Source organism: Dermacentor silvarum, chromosome 7 (genome assembly GCF_013339745.2).
Source record: "Dermacentor silvarum isolate Dsil-2018 chromosome 7, BIME_Dsil_1.4, whole genome shotgun sequence".
Taxonomy (NCBI): domain Eukaryota; kingdom Metazoa; phylum Arthropoda; class Arachnida; order Ixodida; family Ixodidae; genus Dermacentor; species Dermacentor silvarum.
Window position 1 is genome coordinate 142,426,407 of NC_051160.1, and position 21,221 is coordinate 142,447,627.

Consider the following 21,221-nt stretch of genomic DNA (forward strand, 5'->3'; position numbering starts at 1 on the left):
AGGGGAAGGGGATTAAAGGGATGAAAAGAAAGGAGAGGGAGGGAAGAAAGTACTCGCAGTATGAACACGTGCGGTTGTCCAACACTTCACAGTCGGTCACTGAGGCCAGTCGGCTTCATGAATTTTAACAATGCCCGCGTCGCTTTGTGAGCCTGCGACGCGTGGGGCCACGGTCCAAGAATCTTTGTCTCTGAAAACGGTGTCCTGTCTAATTTGTTTAGCACACTCCGGATAATATAAAAAGAAATATATAATGAGCGACGTGCTTTCTTTTTACAATTTAGGTATTCGAAACGTTGATTTTTGCGACCATTTGGTGATGAATGTACTCGTATAAATGAGATAATTTGCGTTGCATTAATTGCGTATGTGCACTTCTAGGGAAATACGCTTTTTACGTGGGGTAAAATTTTGTTGCAGTTCGATTTCGATTACTCAAATGAGAGGCAGTAGTGGGGCAAACAGTAAAAAATGACGCCGCAACAGGTGGCTAGCAAAATCTCGGTTGTCGCAAGGGATTGTGGGGTACGGCGTATTCTGCTACAACTTCAGGTTTGAGACCACGACGCCGTCTATGCCGCCGTCACTTCATGCCCATGCTTCACGCGCTCTGTTTTATATATATATACTGCGGATCTTTGGTGAAAAACCACGGTGCAACGTGGTTTTTCCACGCACCGCTGGGCAGTTCGAAAACGTAGGTGTGAGCTATATCGCTCCTTCGTACTTATGTTGGCGCCCTTAGACACGCGTATTTTTAGGTGGCAGGAATTTCATGCCCTAACGTGTTGGTGTCGCGTCAAATAGTCATACAACGTTTATCTAGCGCAAACGTTTGTCGAGCGCAAATAAACGTTCGTTAACTTAAGAAGTAGTTTTTAATAGCTGATAAGTCAACCTAATAAGTGGCTGTTTCTAACGCTTCCAGCGGTGCCCAGCGCGCGCCATGTCGTCGGCTGCTGTGCCTTCGCAGTATCCCGTTTCTTTCTCAAGAGACGCATGTCGTGTATAACTGCAGCGACAAAGCACTGATTTAAGTATCTGAAAAGAGCACGAATTACGTTGACGTTACCTCTCCTCCCTCTTTCGTGCAGCCTCAGTTGCCTTTTCGTTGTACCGGAATGAAGACGGCACATAATCAATGTGCTGAGGATCCTTGCTGGGTGCACCTGTGTGTATTTAACTGGTTGTTAAAAAGGGGGTATTTCTACTAGAACGTTAGTAGACGAAGTTATTCGCCCAAACACTTGCCTGTGACGAAATGATCTTCACATATTCTGGCTCCTACGTTCGGTACCCACAACTCGCCGTACACGGTCGCTCGTTTGACGGCAACTGCCCATTTACGTTTGTGCGCTTCATTCCATGGAAAACGAAACACTTTTTTTGTCCTTTCACGAAAGAGTTCGCGCACCCTAATGCCGAGCAGCCAACCATAATCACGTTGCTGAAGCGTGTGTGTGTTTGTTTGTTTGTTTGTTTGTTTTTTGTGAACGGCGGGAAATCTCACTGTAGAAACTGCTGACAAGGCTGAACGAAGCAACAGAAGCGCTAACCCTCGAACAGGAAGTCGCTAGCTGACGACATCGTCATTTTGCTATCCACCTATTCTTCAAAATATCCGTATGCGGCTGTTATCGCCCCGCTTTAAACCCACGACCAAACAGTCAGCAGCTGAAAGAACGCCATAAAGCAGAATCGGTGCGATGTGCGCGTGTGTTGTGGTGTGATGCCGACAACGAAACATACAAAACTCTACCAACCCAACCGTCTTTCAGGCTCCGAGAGTGTCGACGCCTGATTTTCGTTGGAGATCTTCGAGGCCCTGTACGATGGTGCCAGTACTTTCAAGTTCTGATTAAAATACTCATTGCTTACAAAACTTCTAAAGGACGCCGGACGTGTTGGCATGACATCAAAAGTGTTTCCCACGTCGGATACGAGCGAACGTTTTTAAGTTGTTATCAACAATCCAGCCGCGCCTTTGGCAGCTGTACAAATCGGTACATTGAAATCTATATGAATCATTGCTTTTACGTTACATTTGTGCTGAATCGGAAGATATTCGGTCTGTGTTTCTGTCCATGCTGAAATTCTGGCCAAGGCTGGCTGTCCATTTTGTACCCCCAAGCAACCAACAGAACCAAATGATGCCAGTTGCGAGAATTGTGGCCTCCGAGATTACAGTGATGTCTCTCAATGTTCATGCGAACGTTCCATTTGCAAAGTGTGCAGAAGAGCATTGTCGAAACGGTGTGAAGTGAGAAATTTTTATTTGTATCACAACGTTTAAACATCGCTCCCTGACCACAAACGCTATTGGTGAAAAGCTGTGGCTGTCTGCACCCAATGCGGGGCGTGCCCTTTATGTAGGTCACGCAGGAGCGTCATTCGGTTTGACCGAACGTGTCCGTTATCTCACTCGAAGGAACGGGAAGTATAGCCGAGAGAATTAATCGTGACTGCATCATTTTTTCCTCCGGTCCGTGGTCTTTCATTCCGCCCGTGGTCATCTCTTCAGCCTTTCGTACGGCCGTGGCTCTCGCAGATATCCATAACATATATAGCCTCCGAGCTCCAGGTGACTACGTCACATTTCTCTATGCCCACGGGGCAACTGAAATTTCGGTGGCGGTCATGCGGTCACGTAGAGCTTTTACCGTGGAACAGTTCTCTGGGAACTGTCCGCTGTTCACGTTGCCCAACGCCTTTTAATTAATACAGCGCGTCACATAAAATGTAGCCTGCAGCCTTGGCCCTACACACGCACGTCCATTTATTTATTTCTGACGTCTCTTGTACATCCAAGGTAAGAAATTGAGGCAGGCAACTCCACCGAAGGAAAAAACAAGAAGAATAGGTAGATTCAACGCGTATCTTGTAATCTATAGGAAGTGAAGTTTTAGTGAAGCGGCCAATTAAATGCTACAAAACTAAATGCGATGCGTACAAGTGTCTTTATATATACAGTCATACTATGCAACGTGTACTTTTCTCACGCACAAGTTACGCGGAAATGCAAACGGCAGTTCATGAGAATGCATATATATAGGGAGTTTCAGCGAACACTTTCAAAAATGTTTAAAGGTTTCCTGTGGCAGATAGAACAATTCTAGTCTCTGAGATGGTCTACTCGAAGAGGCGGACATTACCAGCACAAAAAAATAGTTAACAAAAATTCACTAATTAGGTTTTTTTTTCGTTAATTACCTTATGACCCATATTGCACTTTACAAATTCTAGCCGTGAAGTTTCCTCAAAACGTCGTTTTATGCATTGAAGCACAGAAGTAACTGGAACGCCAAAGCATTTCTCCGCAATATATCGAACGAAACTGGTGTCAGATCCTGAGAATTCGTTCCAAGTGGATCCGCCTTGCGCACTCCACGGCGATACTTTGTAAATTTCAATATGGGTCGTAATGTAATAAGTTAAAAACGTATTTAGTGATTTTTTGTTTGTTTATGGGTCGATTATGCATTTCAATTTTTTGTGCAAGTTATATGTCCGCCATCTTCGAGTAGACCAGTTAGCTCATGAACTAGAATTGTGCTATTTGCCACAGGCAACGTTTAAAATTTTTTTGAGTGTTCGCTGAAACACCCGGTACGTGTGTCAATTAATACGAGTGTCTCACGTTGCCTTTTCGATCGTGTACATTCGAGCCCGATCGGGATCGATCGCAAATACACCGCGTGACGCCCGTAGCAGCGGCCACGCTCAGCTATGTCCGGTAAGGTTTGCAAGGAAAGATGCCTTGAAAAACGGAGGCATGGACTCTGCGAAGAGAACTATATAAGGCAGCGCTGATATAGATAGAGAAGGCCACTTAATTATTGACAACGCATTATAATTATTATATAATGTTTGATCTGCTGATTATAAGCGGCCAAGGTTGTATCTAAAACGCAAATAACAACTGGAATAAATTGTTGGGTCGGCGTCAGTTGCAGTAGAGTGACCTAGTTGCAGTGTAGTCACTCGCTCATTGTCTATAGCCGTTCTACAGTGCTCGCGATCGAGTGCTCTGTCTGCAGCGTCGTGCGCTGTGTCCCGCAGTAGCTTCACAAAATGAATACGCCAACCGTGGTGCCTGTCAAATATATATCTTTCAAAACGAGAGATAGGACACAGAAAAACACCAGACATTTCTCGAAGATCAGTGCGCGCGCCCTGTGCAAACAATCACCCACTTCTTCAACTCAAGATGAACATTTCTCGAAGATCAGTGCACGCGCGCTGTGCAAACAATCACCCACTTTTTCAACCCAAGATGAATGTATGCTTGAACCACACGCAGTGAAACGTATACGAATGTGTACCGGTTTGTTTACTTGTATATTCCCCGTGTTAATCCTCATCTGTATATAACGCAACAAACGTTTTGTGTCTGTTTTTATTTATTATTTTTTAAATTCATTTGTAATAGGCAGCGCTGCCAAAAAGAAAAAGGGTGGTTCGAACGTGTGGTTTCCACCTTGCGAAGTTATCAACTCCATCACATCGTGGAACATTTCGGGCGCCGCGGTGGACATATCTATACGAGTGGAGAATCGTACTTGTTTCCATCCAGCGCGGACGCGTGATACTTGCAGGAGGGAGGTCACCTGCAAACGACCGGAAATGTCCCTCTTCTAGATACTTCTAGCTCGGCCGCCCTTGCGGCGCCCGCGCTACACGTTCATGATGCACCCAATCCTAAACACCCAATATGTAAGTCAGCGCGAGCATCACTTGGCTCATATGAGCCGAATGCGAGGGATTAGACCATTGCCAGGAAAAATGTAGCCAAGCTAAAGCCAGCTTGGCACAGTTCACGGACACGCGGTAGACACAGACACGCAGTCAAGCCCCCATTCAGTTTTCTGCATGTCTCCTCCACTCATGACATACAAAATCTGCCGCCACGCTAAGGGAACAATTCAACACCCAAGAATCTATGAACATTACGATTCGCGCTAACCTGGCGAGGTTTCGATCGTGCTGTACGTGAACATCAATTAAGCTGGCGCAGGTAGGTTATGCGTCAACGTTCCTAACGAAGGAGCACGCTGTCATGTGATAGCGCTAGATTGTCATAATGTTAGTCGAGTGGCTCGCCCCGAACGCGCGAAATAAAACGAAATCTTCGGTAACAGCCTTCGGTAACAGCTGTGATCGCGCGCGATTGCGACACCGATTGTTGACACCGCAACGCCGCGCGGAAATACACCGCGCACTTTTCCCACCCACTGACAAGTATCCCCTTTTGGGCAATTACGTTAAACACGGCGTCCGGAAGGCCATAACGAGCGTGAAAGTCTGTTTCAAAGATGTAACCGCTGCTGTTGCTTAAGACGAAGTACAGAAACTTCGCCTGTGCAAAGTCAGCACACACACATAGCATTCATGCTTCCATCTAACCTTAGAAGGCCAGCAGGCCCATAAAATGCGGGTTAAGCATCGCATACAGCACTGGCCTGCACCAAGCCAGCCTCAGAATCTGGTGTTACTAACCAAACACATTTATATTTGAAGAAAAATTACGATTTCGGAGCCGCCGCTAGTAAGGCGGAAGAATATTGCTTTGCAAGCTCCAAAACTACGGAGACAAAGTGATACTAACCGCCTCGCCGGGGCTGTATTTGAGTTCGCATATTTTCGTTATATCCCTTTCCTGAATAAACCCAACCAGATGTGATAAATAAATAGGCATCCTGCATTGTGAAAAACATAATTATTACGTTTTTAAAATTAGTTAGGCGACAATCCACGCTTTTCAAGTTGAGCTGTCCGCACGAGGTTAGTATCATTGTTGACTCCGTAGATTTTAGCAAATGAAAATTTATTTATTGAAAAATCATCGACGGGACAACGTATCAGGTTCGGAAATTAATATTGCGAGCGAAATTGAAGCTAACTTTGAACGAACTAAACGCGTAACAAATTTCACGGCGCTTTCTTCAGGCACTACTTTCTCACGCGCGCAGTCTTCGATGCGCAGGGGCGCAACACTTCTCTCACTCGCAGTTCCACTTCGGCGAGTGTCGCCTGCAGTGGGTCTCCGTGTGATTTGTTAGAAAGAGAGAGAGAAAAAAGAAAAATCGCGTCCCACTGTTTCACGAAAGTTTTTTGGCTTCGCCGAGCCGGTCGAGTTTTTGGAGTCCGAGGCAGCGCTCCGTTCCGCTACGGCAAAAAAGATGGTGCTCGCCGATCGCAACGATGACTCTCGCATCGGGCGCCGATCGCACACCTCGAGTCCGAACGGGCACCTCACCGACGAAGGAAGCGCTACCGACGAGTCGGAACAAGGTGAGTGTCACACGCCGCGAGTGGGATAAAAAAAAAAAAAAAATGCCGCACGACGTGAGCCCTATCTTTGCGGTCCTTTAATTTTCAAATTAAAGCGCCGCGCCGTGCGCGTACTCGTGTTTCTCTTTTTGGTTTTTTTGTTTTTTCGTACCACCACCGTGCCTGGCTCCGCGCATGGTGTTATTCCTCCCCCCGCCTCCACCGTACGCGATAGAGCCGTTAACCGCGGTCCGACACATCGTCCCTCGACGATGTATACGCCGACAACATAGTTTTTCGAGCCGGCATTTCTCCGACAGTTCTCGTGGTCGTGAGCCGGCGCTTCCTCTCCAACCGTAACCCTTCGGCGCGAACTCGCGTCGGTGGTGGCGGTGGCTTCGACTAATGCCGCTTCTTAAAAGCAACTGAAAAAAAAAAAAAAAAAAGAAAAGGAAATCACTGTCGCGCGATGATCGGCGCATCCACCGTTCCGGCAGTTCGGGAGCCGGATGGAAAAGACGGCACGTATATCGCACCTCGTTCCCTCTTCTCAAAGGTTGTCCCGGCGAATGCCCTTAAAAGTCGCATTGGTGTCCGTAGTTGTGGTGTGTGACTCGAGTGCTTGGCTCTACTTGCCGTATCCCGGCTCGTGAATGATATACGCGGCGACATCCCAAAGCGCGCAGCCTCACCTGAGAACGCCATCGTGTTTCACGAGTGCGCTGTATTCGGTTAACTGTGTGGTCTTTTTTGGCACGTTGCGTAATAGTGGCGCCATCCGTGATGTTGATGTTTTTAAAGCGGGCGTCGCAGAGGGAAGCGTCACTTTGCTTTAAAATTCGTGCCTGTTGCCGGTTATCATCTACAAATGTTGCTCACAGTGTTTTTCTTTTCTTTTTTTTTTTTTTTTTCAGACCACGGCATGCGTGTCGGCCATGATTTTCAAGCAGTGGTACCAGACATCATCTCAGCAACAGGTGAGCCTCAGCTTAATAGCAACATGCTGTGCCACAAAGAATTTTTTTTTTTGCATTAATCATTACTAGTTCCATTCCCTTGTTAGTGCAACTGTGTGTCATCTGCTACACGTGCACTTGATTAAACGTGTGCATGGAGCCCAATAAAGCAGATGGAACACGCATTGAACTTGCAAAGAGGCAGTTCAAAGCGTGGCCACAGGAGTGCTTAGTAGTGCTGGTTCTTGGGCTGAGTACTCGAGTACTGCGTCCTTAAGAGGTTGAAATACATCGCAAGTTAAAGGTGGCTATCGTTGTTAATTGTATGGGGTCTGAAGTGGTTAGCCATTTCGAGTGGTGGAGCAAGCTATGATGTCACTCATTCCGAGCAGTGGCCTGTGAACCTCGTCACATGTCATCAGCTGAGTGCATTATATTCATGGCTGATCACTGCTCCAGCTTTTAGCAGCTGGCAAATAGCGCTGCTGCATAGTCTGGGTGCATGCTTTTCTCTGTGGTGAGCCAGTTGCCATTGGTAACCGTGATTAAAACGTGCAGCTTGAGTAAAGAAAATAAAAAATCAAAGATGACACACACAGTGCTACTTTCAGCTACAGTGTGTGTACCTCATCTCCTTTTTCTGCATTTGTGCTGCACATTTTGATCACAAATTGCCAACCACCTTAGCCCGCTGACATGGTAAGTGACATTGACAAAGTGACATTGGTAACTTTTTTGCAGCGGCACCTCTGGGGTGCCAGCAGCAAGGACGGGGAAATGTGAAGAATTTCTATGCAGGGATGCCTACACACTTCAAAACGTGTCTCATTTACTGATGACGAATTATGTTGAACAGTGCAGACGACAGTGCAATTAAGAAATAAAGACAGAACACATTCGGCGGTCCTGTCGTCTGTACGTATTGTTTGCCATGGTAGTCACAGACCAATCAATTTCATATTCTTGAATTGTGTAGCTCAAGTCTGGAGACCCACAACTGGGTACCGTGCGTCTGAGGTGCATTGGCCTCAAGTCATGCAATTTTAAGTCTGTAGGCCTGCCACAAGGGACAGCACGTATTTCACTTGAAGCAATTCAATCTGTGGGATATTCAGTTTCGTTTCTGAATTGTGCCTACAACATCAACACCACCAGCTCTCATCCTGCAGTGGACGTGATGTAGGCTGACGATGATGTTGACTTGTACGCATCAACACTGAATAGCGGAAAAGCCTTGAATTCTGGGGTTTTACGGTCCAGAACCACAATATGATTACGAGGCATGCCGTAGTGGAGGACTCCGGAACAATTTTGGCCACCAGGGAATCTTTAGCGTGCCCCCAGTGCATGGGACACGGGTGTTTTTTGCATTTCGCCCTCGTCAAAATATGGCTGGCATTTGATCCCGCGAATTCGTGCTTAGCAGCGCAACACCAGAGCCGCTAAGCTGCCGCGGCGGGTGCAGAAAAGCCTGAACACATCTTTGGCAAGTCGAGGTGACTTGGTCCAAAACACATTTGAATGGTGATTTCTGAGACCTAATTGAATAGGGCCAGAAGCGAATTGAATATCGAATACTTTTTGAACAGTTCTCAAATTATGAGCAGCCATTTTCACCATTAATATAAAAGAATCCTCCCATTCTAGTGTGCAAACTACTGTCATCAGGTGGCACGTTAGGAATGTTTATTAGTAACATAAAATGAGCATTACGAGCCAATAAGCAGTTTATGCCGTTTCAGATTACATGTGGAGGTTTAGCCAAAAAAGTCCAACACATCGTGAAGTAATTCCCACATTCCCACATTTATGCTATGGCACCGGGATTAAATTTATTGCACATTCGTTCTGATTTTTTATGCATAATCATGCCCAGTCGGTGATTTGAAGTGTTGGAAAAAAGCGTTTGTACTTTCGTATAGTGACTATTCAGTGCGTTATTTGAAAGTTTTTGAATATGTGCACACCCCTCTCTGTTTTGGCTTGTGGCCCATCCTTGTAGCTCACAAAGCAGTGACGTGGTTGTCCTGACCCATGAGAGCTTTTGCTGTCCTTCAGTAGGTCTGTCCTCTCTGTGCCAGGCTCGGCTGTGGCAATCCTGTAGCTGTAACGACAAGTTGCCCCTCGTGCAGTAAATGGGCATAAAGGAACACTAGAAAGATATATACTTTGGGCTCTATTAGTGAAATACTGTTTCACATTACACTCACTGTTAATGTGAGTGGAGACCGGAAGAGAGACAAAAACGAAATACGGGTGGCAACGTTTGCCATGAAGTTTCCGCACCAGATTTTCATGCCGTGTGCTCGGGCCTAGTCAAGTCTTTATCAATGAAAATCAATTGCATTGTATCCTAAAAGAGCCACCCGCTGAACTTATAAAGTTTTGAGGTTTGCTGAGGCACAGTGATAAAAAAAATCGAAATGTTTGACGTCCCACTGACGTACTAGCATTTGGACTTCGGCGCAAATGTCAAGAAACTAGAACCCTGGCTAGTTTTTTTTTTTTTCCTCCGTTAGTCAACCTCTAATTACAAGATTAATGAAAAGACAGTCTGAAAGAGAACTTCATCAGTTTAAGCTGATTTGGTGTTTCTCTTTACTCTCTCTTTAAAAGAATACTGACATGATAGCTTAGTGTCCTTTTTTTTTTTTTAGATACCTTTTGACTCCATGATTATGGTATGTAGCCTCAGTTGCTTGAGAGTACTACAAATAATTAAGCACCTTTTACGTGACCCTTTCAAAATGTGTGCCAAGTGCAGCATGTCTTGAAATGGGAGAAAAGAGACTATTCATGTCACTGAAAGTTTATGTGATGCTCATGTTTGAATGCAAACAACTCAAAAGCGCACCAGTCAGCTCATTGCAGGGGTACAAGGCCATACAATGATCTTGTTGCTGAAACCTGCCAAGTTGGTCCGTCCAATTGTTTGCTTCTCTTGGAAACATGGGACGACCCTCTCTCCCATGTTATAATGTTGAGTGTGGAATAGAATCTACTTTTGGCAGCATGGTTATAATGTGTGTGTGTGTGTCGACAGTGTATGGTACCATGAGATCGCCACATCAGATTTCAGTGACCTGAATAGTGCCCTTTGTTACGTTCAAAGTTGTGGTGCACTTCGCGTGTATTTTTAACTGGTCGCATTAAAAGGTAACGTAATTAATTATTTGCTGCACCCTCGGAAGAATTGAGGCCCCGTAGCATAATTGCTGCTTCAATGGCTAACCTATAAAACAAATAAAGAATGTTTCTGTCCCTTTAAGACAAGCTGTTGCCTCCCCTGTGATGCAGATCCGTGCCCGGAGTTCACACCCGAGCGTGCTCTCCTGGTGTGGTCACCGTGCCCCGACATCTCGGACAGCAAGTGTAAGTCCCTTTCTCTTTTGCCAAACATGCCTGGTCGTTGGGCATTGCTGGTGACATTGGAGGGGTGTTCCCAGGGCACAGCTTCAAAATGGACACTAGTAGAAAGTGCTTGACCTTGCTGCATTGTGGTATTGCAGGGTTCATAGCAGTCCTTGAAACATAGTAGCAATCTTCTCAAGCAATGAAAGGGCCACCTTCTGAGATCGCAGAAACCCTTGAACAAAATTAGGTGCTTGAAATCTAGGAGATGTTTTTTGGCCAAACTTATAAAGCCATTTCCTTTGGACATCTGGTTATCTCTTTTGCAGTAATGTAAGCATAGGATGGGGTTGTTACTGTTTTCCGTGATCCGAAGTGTCCATTCTTTTTGTAGCTATGTGTAGTGCTATGCTGCCATTTGTCTTAACGGCAGCATGTTGAGACTGCTTTCCTAAACACATTTAACAGGGAGTCCGGGCCCTGTCAGTCATTTAGCGTCATCCCTCGTCCTAAATATTTTTAAGAAAGACTCTTTACAAGAACCAAGTTTAGGCAAGCCAAAAATCAGGCCGCTGTAGTGGTATGCGTGCCAAGTTGATTGCTTTCTTCTGGATTTTTTATGTCAATCATATGGAAAAGTTGGGGGTGAGCCTCCTAAACCTTGCCTCTGTTGTAGAATCTTTTTATTCTCACCCCCCTGCTTTTGCATATGGAAAGCTATTGGGTTTGTCATGGCACACAGTATGCTTCTCATCAAAGTCTCCCTCAAATCTGGCATGTTTTACTACAGTAAGGACATAGTGAGACTCATTATGTAATCGGTCTGATGAAGTTCTGACCAGCAACTCAGTATAGTGGTAGAGCAGTGGGACTAAAACAAGATAGAGTAGTCTTGATTAAGAAGAGGAAAATGCTGGTCTGAGTGAACATAAAAACAGCAAAGTTGTTTCAAAATATCAAATTCGGACCACCGTCATCTAGGAGCTTGCAAATAGCCTCTAGAACATCACTGACGTTGAGGGTCTGGCTGAGGTCCTAAGAAAACCTTTTGGGACGATGGTCGATTATGGCAGTCCTACAGTGGGCAGATGCGCATGTGCTCTGTGGCTTTCGGTGGAATGCACCTTGCAGTTCAGACTCTGCATGGCCAGTAAAAGGAGCACGTACTGCTGAGTGACTAGTCGTAATCTGCGCGGCAAGTTGGCGTCACTTCTCTTCATGGTAGGCGGCAACTTCGGACACGGGTCTGGCTTGAGTGCATGGAGGTGATAGTGACTTAGCTGTGCCAGTATTTTCACACTTTTGGGTATAGATTAGAGCATTAGTGTCTGGTCCAGGAAATTGGATATATGCTTGTATAGCCTCACTGTGGGCCATCTTTGCCTCTTTGTATATAGAATGGGCACCTTGGCCACATTGTTTGATGTAGCCTTTATTTCATGCATAATCAATGCATTAATCTATGGGGCCGAAATGTGGAGGATTACAGAGAGGCAAAGAGGAGTGCGCAAAGAGCGATGGAACAAGAACGTTAAGAGACGGGGACAGAGCGTTGTGGATTAGAGAGCAAACAGGGGTAGCTGATATTCTAGTTGACATTATGAGGAAGAAATGTAGTTTGGCGGGACATGTAATGCGTAGGGCAGATAACCGGTGGTCTGTCAGAGTTATAGAATGGGTGCAAGGGGAAGGGAATTGGGTTGGCTGATGCAGTTGGGGAACTTGCAGACGGGGTCAGAGGGCGCAAGAGTTGGAGATCCTCGGAAGAGGGGCCTTTGTCCTGCACTGGACATGAATAGGCTGTTCATTAAATTTCTATTTGGTCAGCCCAGTGTCGTGAATCGGTGTAGTGTGGCATGCTTTTCTTGAGAGCAGTCTCATAAAATCTAGTTTAGCAAGTAGTATAGTACAGACACACATTTGGATAGAAAAAGTTCAACAAGGACATCAATGGCTTCTTCAAATAATATTATCCGTGAACAGTCTAAACTGCTGAAATTACACATTAAGGCGACGTGTGTGCCCTCAGTATTCCACTTGGCCTTCTTTGTCAGTGGTTGATAAGTTAATTGTTGGTGTGGCCACACAAGCTTGTAACTACAACATTCCTGTTCTGTGTCATGCATGGTCATCGTTTGTTTTCATAGCTTGACTGCATGTAATAGCCCCGGAAGATTTTAAACCTTTATGGACAAGGCATAGAAATACCCCGAGGAAATGCTTATTTTTCATTTAAATGTGGAAAACACATTGAGCGTAAGTTTATTCAATGAAAATAAAAAATTTACAGAAACTTTTTGAGTCATAGAGGGCACAACACTGGAAGCAAGCTTCACACCAATCCACCTGTGGCTTTATCTTGAACTTGTACGAGCAGTTCTCGTCGAATGGTAGACATGGGTGTACACTGCGTGTGCTTTACATTAGCTGTGCAACACCCACTGCAGCCAGAGATCTTTTCATCGGTCTGTCCCCTGTGATCATGCTTTCAAAAGGAAGCGAGTCATGTGCCTAACTTCTCCTTCCTCGTCCTATATTCCTGCTCTAAACCAACAAATGGCACTTGCTGCCTCTCGTTCACTGTTGGCTGAAGACATTTAGCCAGGGTTACCGAAACTAGTGTGTTGCTTGTAGGCGATGATTTTTCATAAAGGGGGAAGGTAGCACAACATTGCACTGACAGACTCACAATTGCTCGATTTGTTTATTTTATTTGTTTAGATAGGTAAGGGGGGGGGGGGGGACAAACCAAACGACAGTCATTTGATCAGTAATAGGTCAAAGAACACAAAACACGCAATGAACTTGTGGCCCCTGTGCCTGTTTTGAATGCTACACAGAAGGTCAGTTAGTGCAAAAGTGAATTTGGGAAAGCTAATTAGCTAAGAGAAGCTAAAAAATGTAAACACCCTCAATGCCTAACCGGTCTGTGTAAAACCTGAATGTCTAAGTCTGTCAAAGGTTGTGCGATCTCCGAACTCTGCTTCATGGTTCAACGATGTGGCTAGCCGCTGCATTGTCTGTGTCAACCTTGCTGTTGTGTCAAGGCTTTCGTATCATTTTGTGTGCATGGCTTCTAGCAAAGGAAGTTATACTCCATTTAATACAACAGAACCTCGTTCATACTTTTTGTAAAAAAAAAAAAAAAAAAAACGAAAGAACATACTGACCGAGAAAGCATACCCTCAGAAGTCACTAAAAAATTTGGCAAATTCACCTGTCGCTGGAATCAATGTAATGCAAAGCGTTGCACGAATCGTTACAGCACGAGGTATCCAAGCGGCACGAGATGCACTTTGTTGTTTTCTTATTACGTTGTGTATAAAGCAAGACTGGTGATGGGACACGTACACCAAATAGAGGTGGGGGGCCGCCTGCAGCTGGGAATGCTGGCGAATTTCCATTATCGCCCATGAAAAGCATTCTGTACGCTTCTCTGCAAAATTTTTCTGCTACATTTTTCTAAGAAGTGACTTAGTGGCCCATGATGCATGCTATAGCTATCTTTTTTATTCATTTGTGCGATGCACTCTTGCTTGGAAATGCAAGTACTGATTGAAGTTTGTCTAGGTTTTGTAGCGTTGCCTACTATGTATCAAGCGCAGTATAGGCGTGACAGTTGACATCAATGTAGATGTGAACAAGGAGACAGCCTGGAGGTTCCGTGAAATGTGGATGAGAACAGTTGCACTGGTATTTGTCTGTTGAATGCCATAAAGACCCTGTTTCATTATTTAAAGCTATTTCTTAGTGCTTTGGTTCCTCGATAGAGTGAGAGAAAACAGAAATGATGCATTGTTGCCATCCTCCTTGCATTCTTGCACAGTGGACGAGTACATGACGCTTGCCAAGGAGAAGTACAGCTACAATGCCGAGCAGGTGAGTGTGCGCTGAGCTGTTCCTTGCATCGGGTTGCTTCATTTAGTAGCGCACAGCAGTGGTTTCTGCCTTTTTGACAATGCTCGCTGTTTTAACCACCTATGCACAACTTAACCTGGACTTGGGAGTTGATGGCAAGTCATATCGTGGGCACCTCTCACGGAATTTGCTAATGTCTCCCTGTACATACTGTGGAGTTTTTATTACCGTATTTTCCGGTGTATGACTTGCACTTTTGTATAAGACGCACCCCCCTCAAAACGGCAGTTTTTCCGGAAAAAAACACATATAAGTTGCACCGGTGTATACGACACCCCTGTTCGCTCGGTAAGTGATTTAAGAAAATTAGTGACGTTTCACTCCGTGAACGTGGGTCACGCGCATGCATATGGGTGCCATATATTTCCTCTCCAGGCGCATTTCTGCCATCGTGGTTGCCGTGATGTTCCGTATAAAGTCCAAGGGCGATAACATCGTCCCCGCATGCCGTATGCTCTCTGTACGAGTGAAAGCGTCCGACGGTGAGCCGAATCGCGCACCAGGGAGGAAAGCGGGAATGCAGCACGGGAGGGGGGGGGGGCTTGTACTCAGCTTGCAACTGTGTAGTTTGCGCAGCGGCGCGCACTGTATCTTGACAGCGATCTGCAGATGCGACGAATTCGGGGTCGGCCGACTCGCGGTCGGTCTATTGCCGCTTGCGTTGCTGCTCCATCCTTCTCGCACGGCACTCGGGAACTCGATCACAAGAAGAACGTATCCGCTACCTCGATAGCGCGCACAAAACCCGTAGCAATTAAGTCAACCAGCGCGCTTCGCATGGTCATAACATCGAATCCGATTTTGAAGGCAGTTTTTCCAGAAAAAGAAACTTGCATAAGTCGCACCGTTCTATATAAGACCCACAGATGAAAAATTCAGAAAAAACCGCATCTTATACACCGGAAAGTACAGTAGTAGTATTATGTGTACATGTCTGTCTAGGGGGTGGGGTTTCTGAGGAATCCATCACCTTGTCATGTCTGTTTGTCTTGACATAGTCTTGACAAACACGATACAGACGAGCAGGCGTCGTGTCCATTTCACTCATCCTGTCATCTGTGCTGTTTTGCCATGAACCCATCACATCGCATGGCTTCTTAGGGCAGTTGCCATGTGGTCTGGTAAAAGTTGGAACTATCAGCAGCTTGCTTCTGTAGCACATGTGCGCTACCCTTCTTGTATGCATTCAGAGGAAGCTTCGTCTCAGGGAGCTCCTATGTAAATACACGGGAACATCGTCATCGCTTTTCTTGGAAGCCGCAGCACCAAATTTGTTAAGGTTTGTTGCATGTATTGTTAGACATGTTAAGAAAATTGAAACATGAAGTTTACAACTTTGTAATAAATCAGTAAAGAAAAAGGACACCCACAGCAGACAAAATTTCTGTAATTTACACTGCTCACTCATATACCATTAAATTGCAAGTAGGGCTTCTGCAGAACTTTCAAATATCCTAGTAGCTTCACGTAAGCTGTAACCTACTGTTTCACATTTGTCCACTTCAGAGGCTCAAACGCATGCAGTTTACAGAACTGTGATATATGGTTTTGTTTGAAAGTTACAATTTTTTTTAATGTTGCCAATTTCTGGGAGTTTTCGTAAAATAAATTAAAATACTAGTGCCCTCAGTTAAAATTCTGCTTCTCACATTGGTAGAATCCAGCTTTCTCTCTTAAATGCAAAAAATTCATTCATATCGGTTCAACAGTTGTGTAGTGAGAATGTTCTTGTATTTGATGTTACGTCCTTCCTCTGGCCTAGGTTTCGTGTCTGTGGGATTTTACAAATGTTAATGTTGGCAGGCATGCCGCCTCTGCTTGCACAGCTGTTGATGCTGGCCCAGGCTACTACTTGAATGTACTGTACAGAGGGCTTCAGCCACATAACATTGCTTGTTAGCTGCCACATTTTCGTGCTAATCACTGTGACCACTCATCAGTGCTATTGAGCGACACATATTGCACAGTGATGTCATCCCTCACTTTTACAATTATTGGTTGAATGCAAAGCTTGTCGCCAATGTTCACAATCGAGTTTGAGCCTGCTAAATTATGTTAACTTTTTGTTTCAGAGCATTTCAAAAATGGGGCTTTTGAACATTTAAACAAAGCTTTGCTGCAAACTACCGTAGCTGTGCTGGTATGCCTTGTTTTGGGATCTTTCCCGCACAATAGTCTAGGTAATGTACCCCGACGAACTTCTTACAGCCAGTGCTCTTTTAATAAGGGTGACAAAAAAAAGGCATGATCAAGCAAGCAGCTGTGATCTCCTTACAGCAGAGTGAAAGAAGATCTTAAATTGCAGCAGGATCAAAAATGCTGATTCTGTCCCAACAGGCGCTGGGCATGCTGTTCTGGCACAAGTATGACCTCGAGAAGGCGGTGGCCGACCTGGCCAACTTCACGCCCTTCCCAGACGAGTGGACGGTCGAGGACAAGGTGCTGTTCGAGCAGGCCTTCCAGTTCCACGGGAAGAACTTCCACAAGATACGGCAGATGGTACATGACTGAGGCATTTACTAAGGGCCACTTCTCAGCGTACTTATGTACTGAAAAAGATGTACCCTTTCACATTAAGGTGGTTGAAGTCGCAGCAATAAGGCATGCTTGCTTTTTATTGCATGGGGAAGTTGCCTTTGACATTGGTCCATCTGTGCTTATTAGCTGTCTGCAGCACTGTCAAAGCTATGACTTTCTCAACCAATCAACTCATTTCTTTGGCATTGCTGCACCAACAGCGTGTGAGACAAGAGTACAAGTTATCTTTTGTTCTGAAGTGCGTGATTGTTCTGTAATTGAAAGAATTGGTCTTAGCTTGGCATTTGAAATAACCACTTTCAGAACATGGAAGATCCTAATGGCCTGGGAATGAATATAAGCTGTGTGAAGTTTTTAATTAAGGCATTGTAGCTTTCAAAAGTTCTTGTCTCCGTATCTTCAGTTGCAGTCGAGTTAAGCACGATGTTTGCTGTAGTGCTTTACAAGGTGGCCGTCGTTTTATGTAACTTCTTGTGCGTAGGAAGTGTTCCTTGAATAGTCTCATCTGAATCTTGGCGATTGTGGATCTGGGAACCGTGACAAGCAGTGTGGGACCACATTGATATATTAAGAACTTGAATACTGGAAGCTCCAATGCACATGTTTCTTCTAACAGCAGCCACCATTGTGAAGCACATTGCTGGTGCCTTATGCGCATCCGTGGTGCTCATTAAACGCTCTTGCTGTTCAAGTTCTTTGGCACTCATGAGTAGCCACCAGTGTTAGATGAAGGTTCGCTACAGGACCTGGGGGCAAATTAGGGATGGCCATTTCCCAAGTGGGAGCAGCAGCCACTGTGAGTCAGCTTAAACTCAATAAGCTCTGCACCAGTGACAACACGTGCCTGTTCCACCTGATTGTATGTTTGTAGCAATATCTCTAGAAGCTTCTGGGGTTTTCGGGGTAACCACCCGTGCATCACGAATTTGCAATGGCCACCCATAAGTGATGAGTAACGGTAAGCACTGCATTCAGTGTGACAGCCATGTTTGTCACTGGTGCAACTTGGTTTCATAAATAGCTTCCCGAGTCATTGTTGAACTGCAGTGTGCACGCAGGCCACAGACAGAGTTATCAAATAAGTGTGGCCTCTGCCTGTGACCTTCGTCTTTCGTGCGTGCTGCAGTTCAACCTCGTATCATTACCAGCTCGCAAGCTTTCAGTTCCATTGGCTCTCCGAGTCCTTCACGCCGACCTGGTGTCGTTGTGCATATGTGCTCATTGTTATCCCCTTGGTGCAGCTGCCGGACAAGACGATCCCGAGCTTGGTAAAGTACTACTACTCGTGGAAGAAGACGCGCACGCGCACAAGCCTGATGGACCGGCAGGCGCGCCGACTGGCCGGATCCCGCGAGGATGGCAGGTGGGGGATCATCCATCGATGCCGCCGCGCTGCCCCCCTTCTTCGCGCCTCCGTCATCGTCGCTGCCCCTCCCCAACAGTTTGTGGCATACCCTCCGACCGCCTCTTTGCATGACCCTGTGCACCGTCCATTTGTCCCGTCTGTCCAGATGCCTGTCACTCGTCGCTTTCCTGTTGCGTGGTCAAACGGAAGTTTGCCTGGTCAGCTGATAGAGCTGAAGGCAGTTTGTGCCCAATCCTGATTCTTTCCATCCCCCGAAATTTTTTGCTTTTTCTTCGAGGGAAAGGGGAGTTAATTCTGTGGTGTCTGCTCATTGCAGCAGCTGTCTTTAATCAGTCAGGAATGCACTTAAACACTGTGAACTTGGCACACAAGTTTAGTTCTGTTTAGTTGGCTAAATATACCTGTCACTGTAGGTTTAACTATAAGCAGACAGGCAGCAGTAATTCATCAATGTTGACTGCAAAAAGGAGCTTACACACTTTGGGGCGTATCTTTGTCCCACAACAGCAATCACCATCTGTCTTGTCTGCGTTTCTTTTGAAAACTCTGCATGCTACATTCCTGTCAAGGATGCCACGTCCTGCTGATGATATGTGTGCTGTTTGTGATGTGGAAGTATGGGGCACACAGCATTAATGAAAGGAAACGTAGACAAGACAAATGACAAGTATTGATGAAGGACAAATTAATGTGCAAAAGTGTGTAAATGGTTTTTAGAGTGTAGAACACCATGAGCAGAACATTAGCCCCATTACAAGGGGTAACAAGTCTGGTTCCAGAGTGCTCTGGCCATTAAGCTTCTGACTTAGACAGAATGGATCTCTTGCTAGGTTTTTTCAAGTAGGTGAGGGTAAACGTTGTTTCCACGGTGATTTTCTGGAAATATTTGTTGCTACAAGCAGCGTGCAGCCAGGGGTCTTTAGAATAGCAAATTCGTAGGCCAGTTGGTACAACACTTTGTGCAAAGGGGGGCGCTGAAGTGGCACAGAAAATTAGCAGAGAGTTTGGAACAGGAAATATGCTTTCCAGGAAAGCGTTTCTTCTGTGTAATGGGGGATGTAATGTCATTCTTCAAAGGCCCAGCTTTTATGGCCATGCCAGATTGTCCCCAAAGTTGTACTGTTGGAGGCATTATGGCGCGCGGGATAGCATTTGTGACAGCCACTTGCGGGAGGATGGAATGCACTGCTCAGACGTTTTGTTTTTGTGCATGCGACATCTCTTCGTTACATTCTGTGCTATTACAAAGAGACCCCACTTTGTTCTCCACATCCTTTCTTGACACTTGTGTAGTCCGACCGCAGAGTTGTTCTTGACCGCAGTGGTGTCAGTGGTCGTTTAAGTGGCTCGTTTGCGTCCTTGTTCCGAGCATTGTGTGTTGTGTGTGTGTGTGTTTATGAATTACCACAGTTTCAAACAGTCGGCTAAGCTCTATTCACACGACGGACATGATTGCGGACAAATCAGTTGCGTGATGTATGGCGTACATAAAAGTACTTCATAGCTAGCACTCACATGACAGCAGAGAAAAGCAGATGGCGTGTCTGTTCTAACCCCACTGCCACTTCAGCGCATGGGGAAAGTGTAAACATGTTACAACACTGCACGCACTCACTCGTGGCGACCGCGCCAACGCTGCGAGCTACAGGTCTGTTGCACCCAATTCAATTCAAGGAGCGACTCGGACTGGATTTAAGATGGACTAACAGTCTAGCTAGTTGGCCTTGCGTAGCTGTTGAGGGGAATTAGTGCGAAGAAAAGCGGTTGTGTTTGTCCCCCCTTCCGTATGTGCATCTTCTTTGTTTTTAAGTTCCTCTCGACAGCAATGGTTTAAAGGGCCCCTCACCAGGTTTGGCCAATTTAAACAGACAAGTGCAGTGTGTACGATGCACACTGACAATCGTGTCTACGAAGTATTACACTCCTGCTTGCGACAAGTGTGAACAATTTGAAATTTTAAACCAAATGCCACGTGCCTTTCGTCTTACGGGTGCCGTGCTCCGAGCCAGAGAGTCGAGCTCATGTGAACATGCACGCCTACGTAATTGGCATTGCTGAAACATCAATCACCACGACACGTGACTTAGAGAATTATTCAAGGCTACATAGAGCACTTAGTTGTTTGATCTATTGTTTCACTAGACGATTTAAAGTTTAGAGCAGTAATGAAACCTACAAACCGAATGTCTGCAAGTCTTTGTTTTACTCCGTGCCATAGCAAGTGGGACGTACTTCTGTTCCTACTTGCTCCCACGGTGTGCAGTCGCGTGTGCAGAAAACTAAACTATCTGCAATTTTCTGCCCTGTTCGAGCACGTGATTGTGCTCTTTGATCTGCTTGCGTCTGCCTCGGTGCTCATGTGGCACTGACTTATACCGCTAGTCAGGGGTTCTCATACACATAGCGCTAAATCGGGCGCTGCGCGAAACAAGACAAACGCAACAGTTCGTGCTTGACACTGTAAACAGAAGTGCGCCGCGCACCAAGAAAGTGAGAGTGAGAGAAGAAAATCCTCCTGAAATCATTGGTATGCGGCACTTTAGATATTTCTCTCTCTGCTATTAACGAACTAATTTGAAAAGTTATTTCAGTAGAGCACTCCTTAGAGGGCAGGTTACAATTTCCAGTGTATAATCAAAATTTGCTATGTGGCCTGGTGAGGTGTTGCTGCCAGGCATTTTGCCACCAGTACATCTCTCGCCAAGAATCTAAACAGTGATTTGGCTTTGGGCAGTATCGTGAGTCGCTTAATGAATGAGCGCAGCATTAGTAGGTGATGTATGACCTCGTGATCAGAAACTCGCAAGGCCAAACCGCAATTT

General features: G+C 45.6%; 1 protein-coding gene across 2 annotated transcripts in view; it reads left to right on the forward strand.

The window, feature by feature from the left end:
- The first annotated feature begins 5,990 nt into the window (after nt 1-5,990).
- Nucleotides 5,991-21,221, forward strand: part of LOC119458499 (REST corepressor 1-like) — a 47,950-nt gene continuing 32,719 nt past the window's right edge. Inside the window, exons 1-6 of one of the 2 annotated variants that reach the window (XM_037720336.2) lie at nt 5,991-6,291; nt 7,185-7,247; nt 10,524-10,598; nt 14,404-14,456; nt 16,833-16,994; nt 18,275-18,474. In XM_037720336.2, the coding sequence (XP_037576264.1) occupies nt 6,180-6,291; nt 7,185-7,247; nt 10,524-10,598; nt 14,404-14,456; nt 16,833-16,994; nt 18,275-18,474 (665 nt within the window). In that variant the 5' untranslated portion in view covers nt 5,991-6,179. The remainder of the gene's footprint in view (nt 6,292-7,184; nt 7,248-10,523; nt 10,599-14,403; nt 14,457-16,832; nt 16,995-18,274; nt 18,475-21,221) is intronic. The other variant, XM_037720338.2, reaches the window with a different exon arrangement.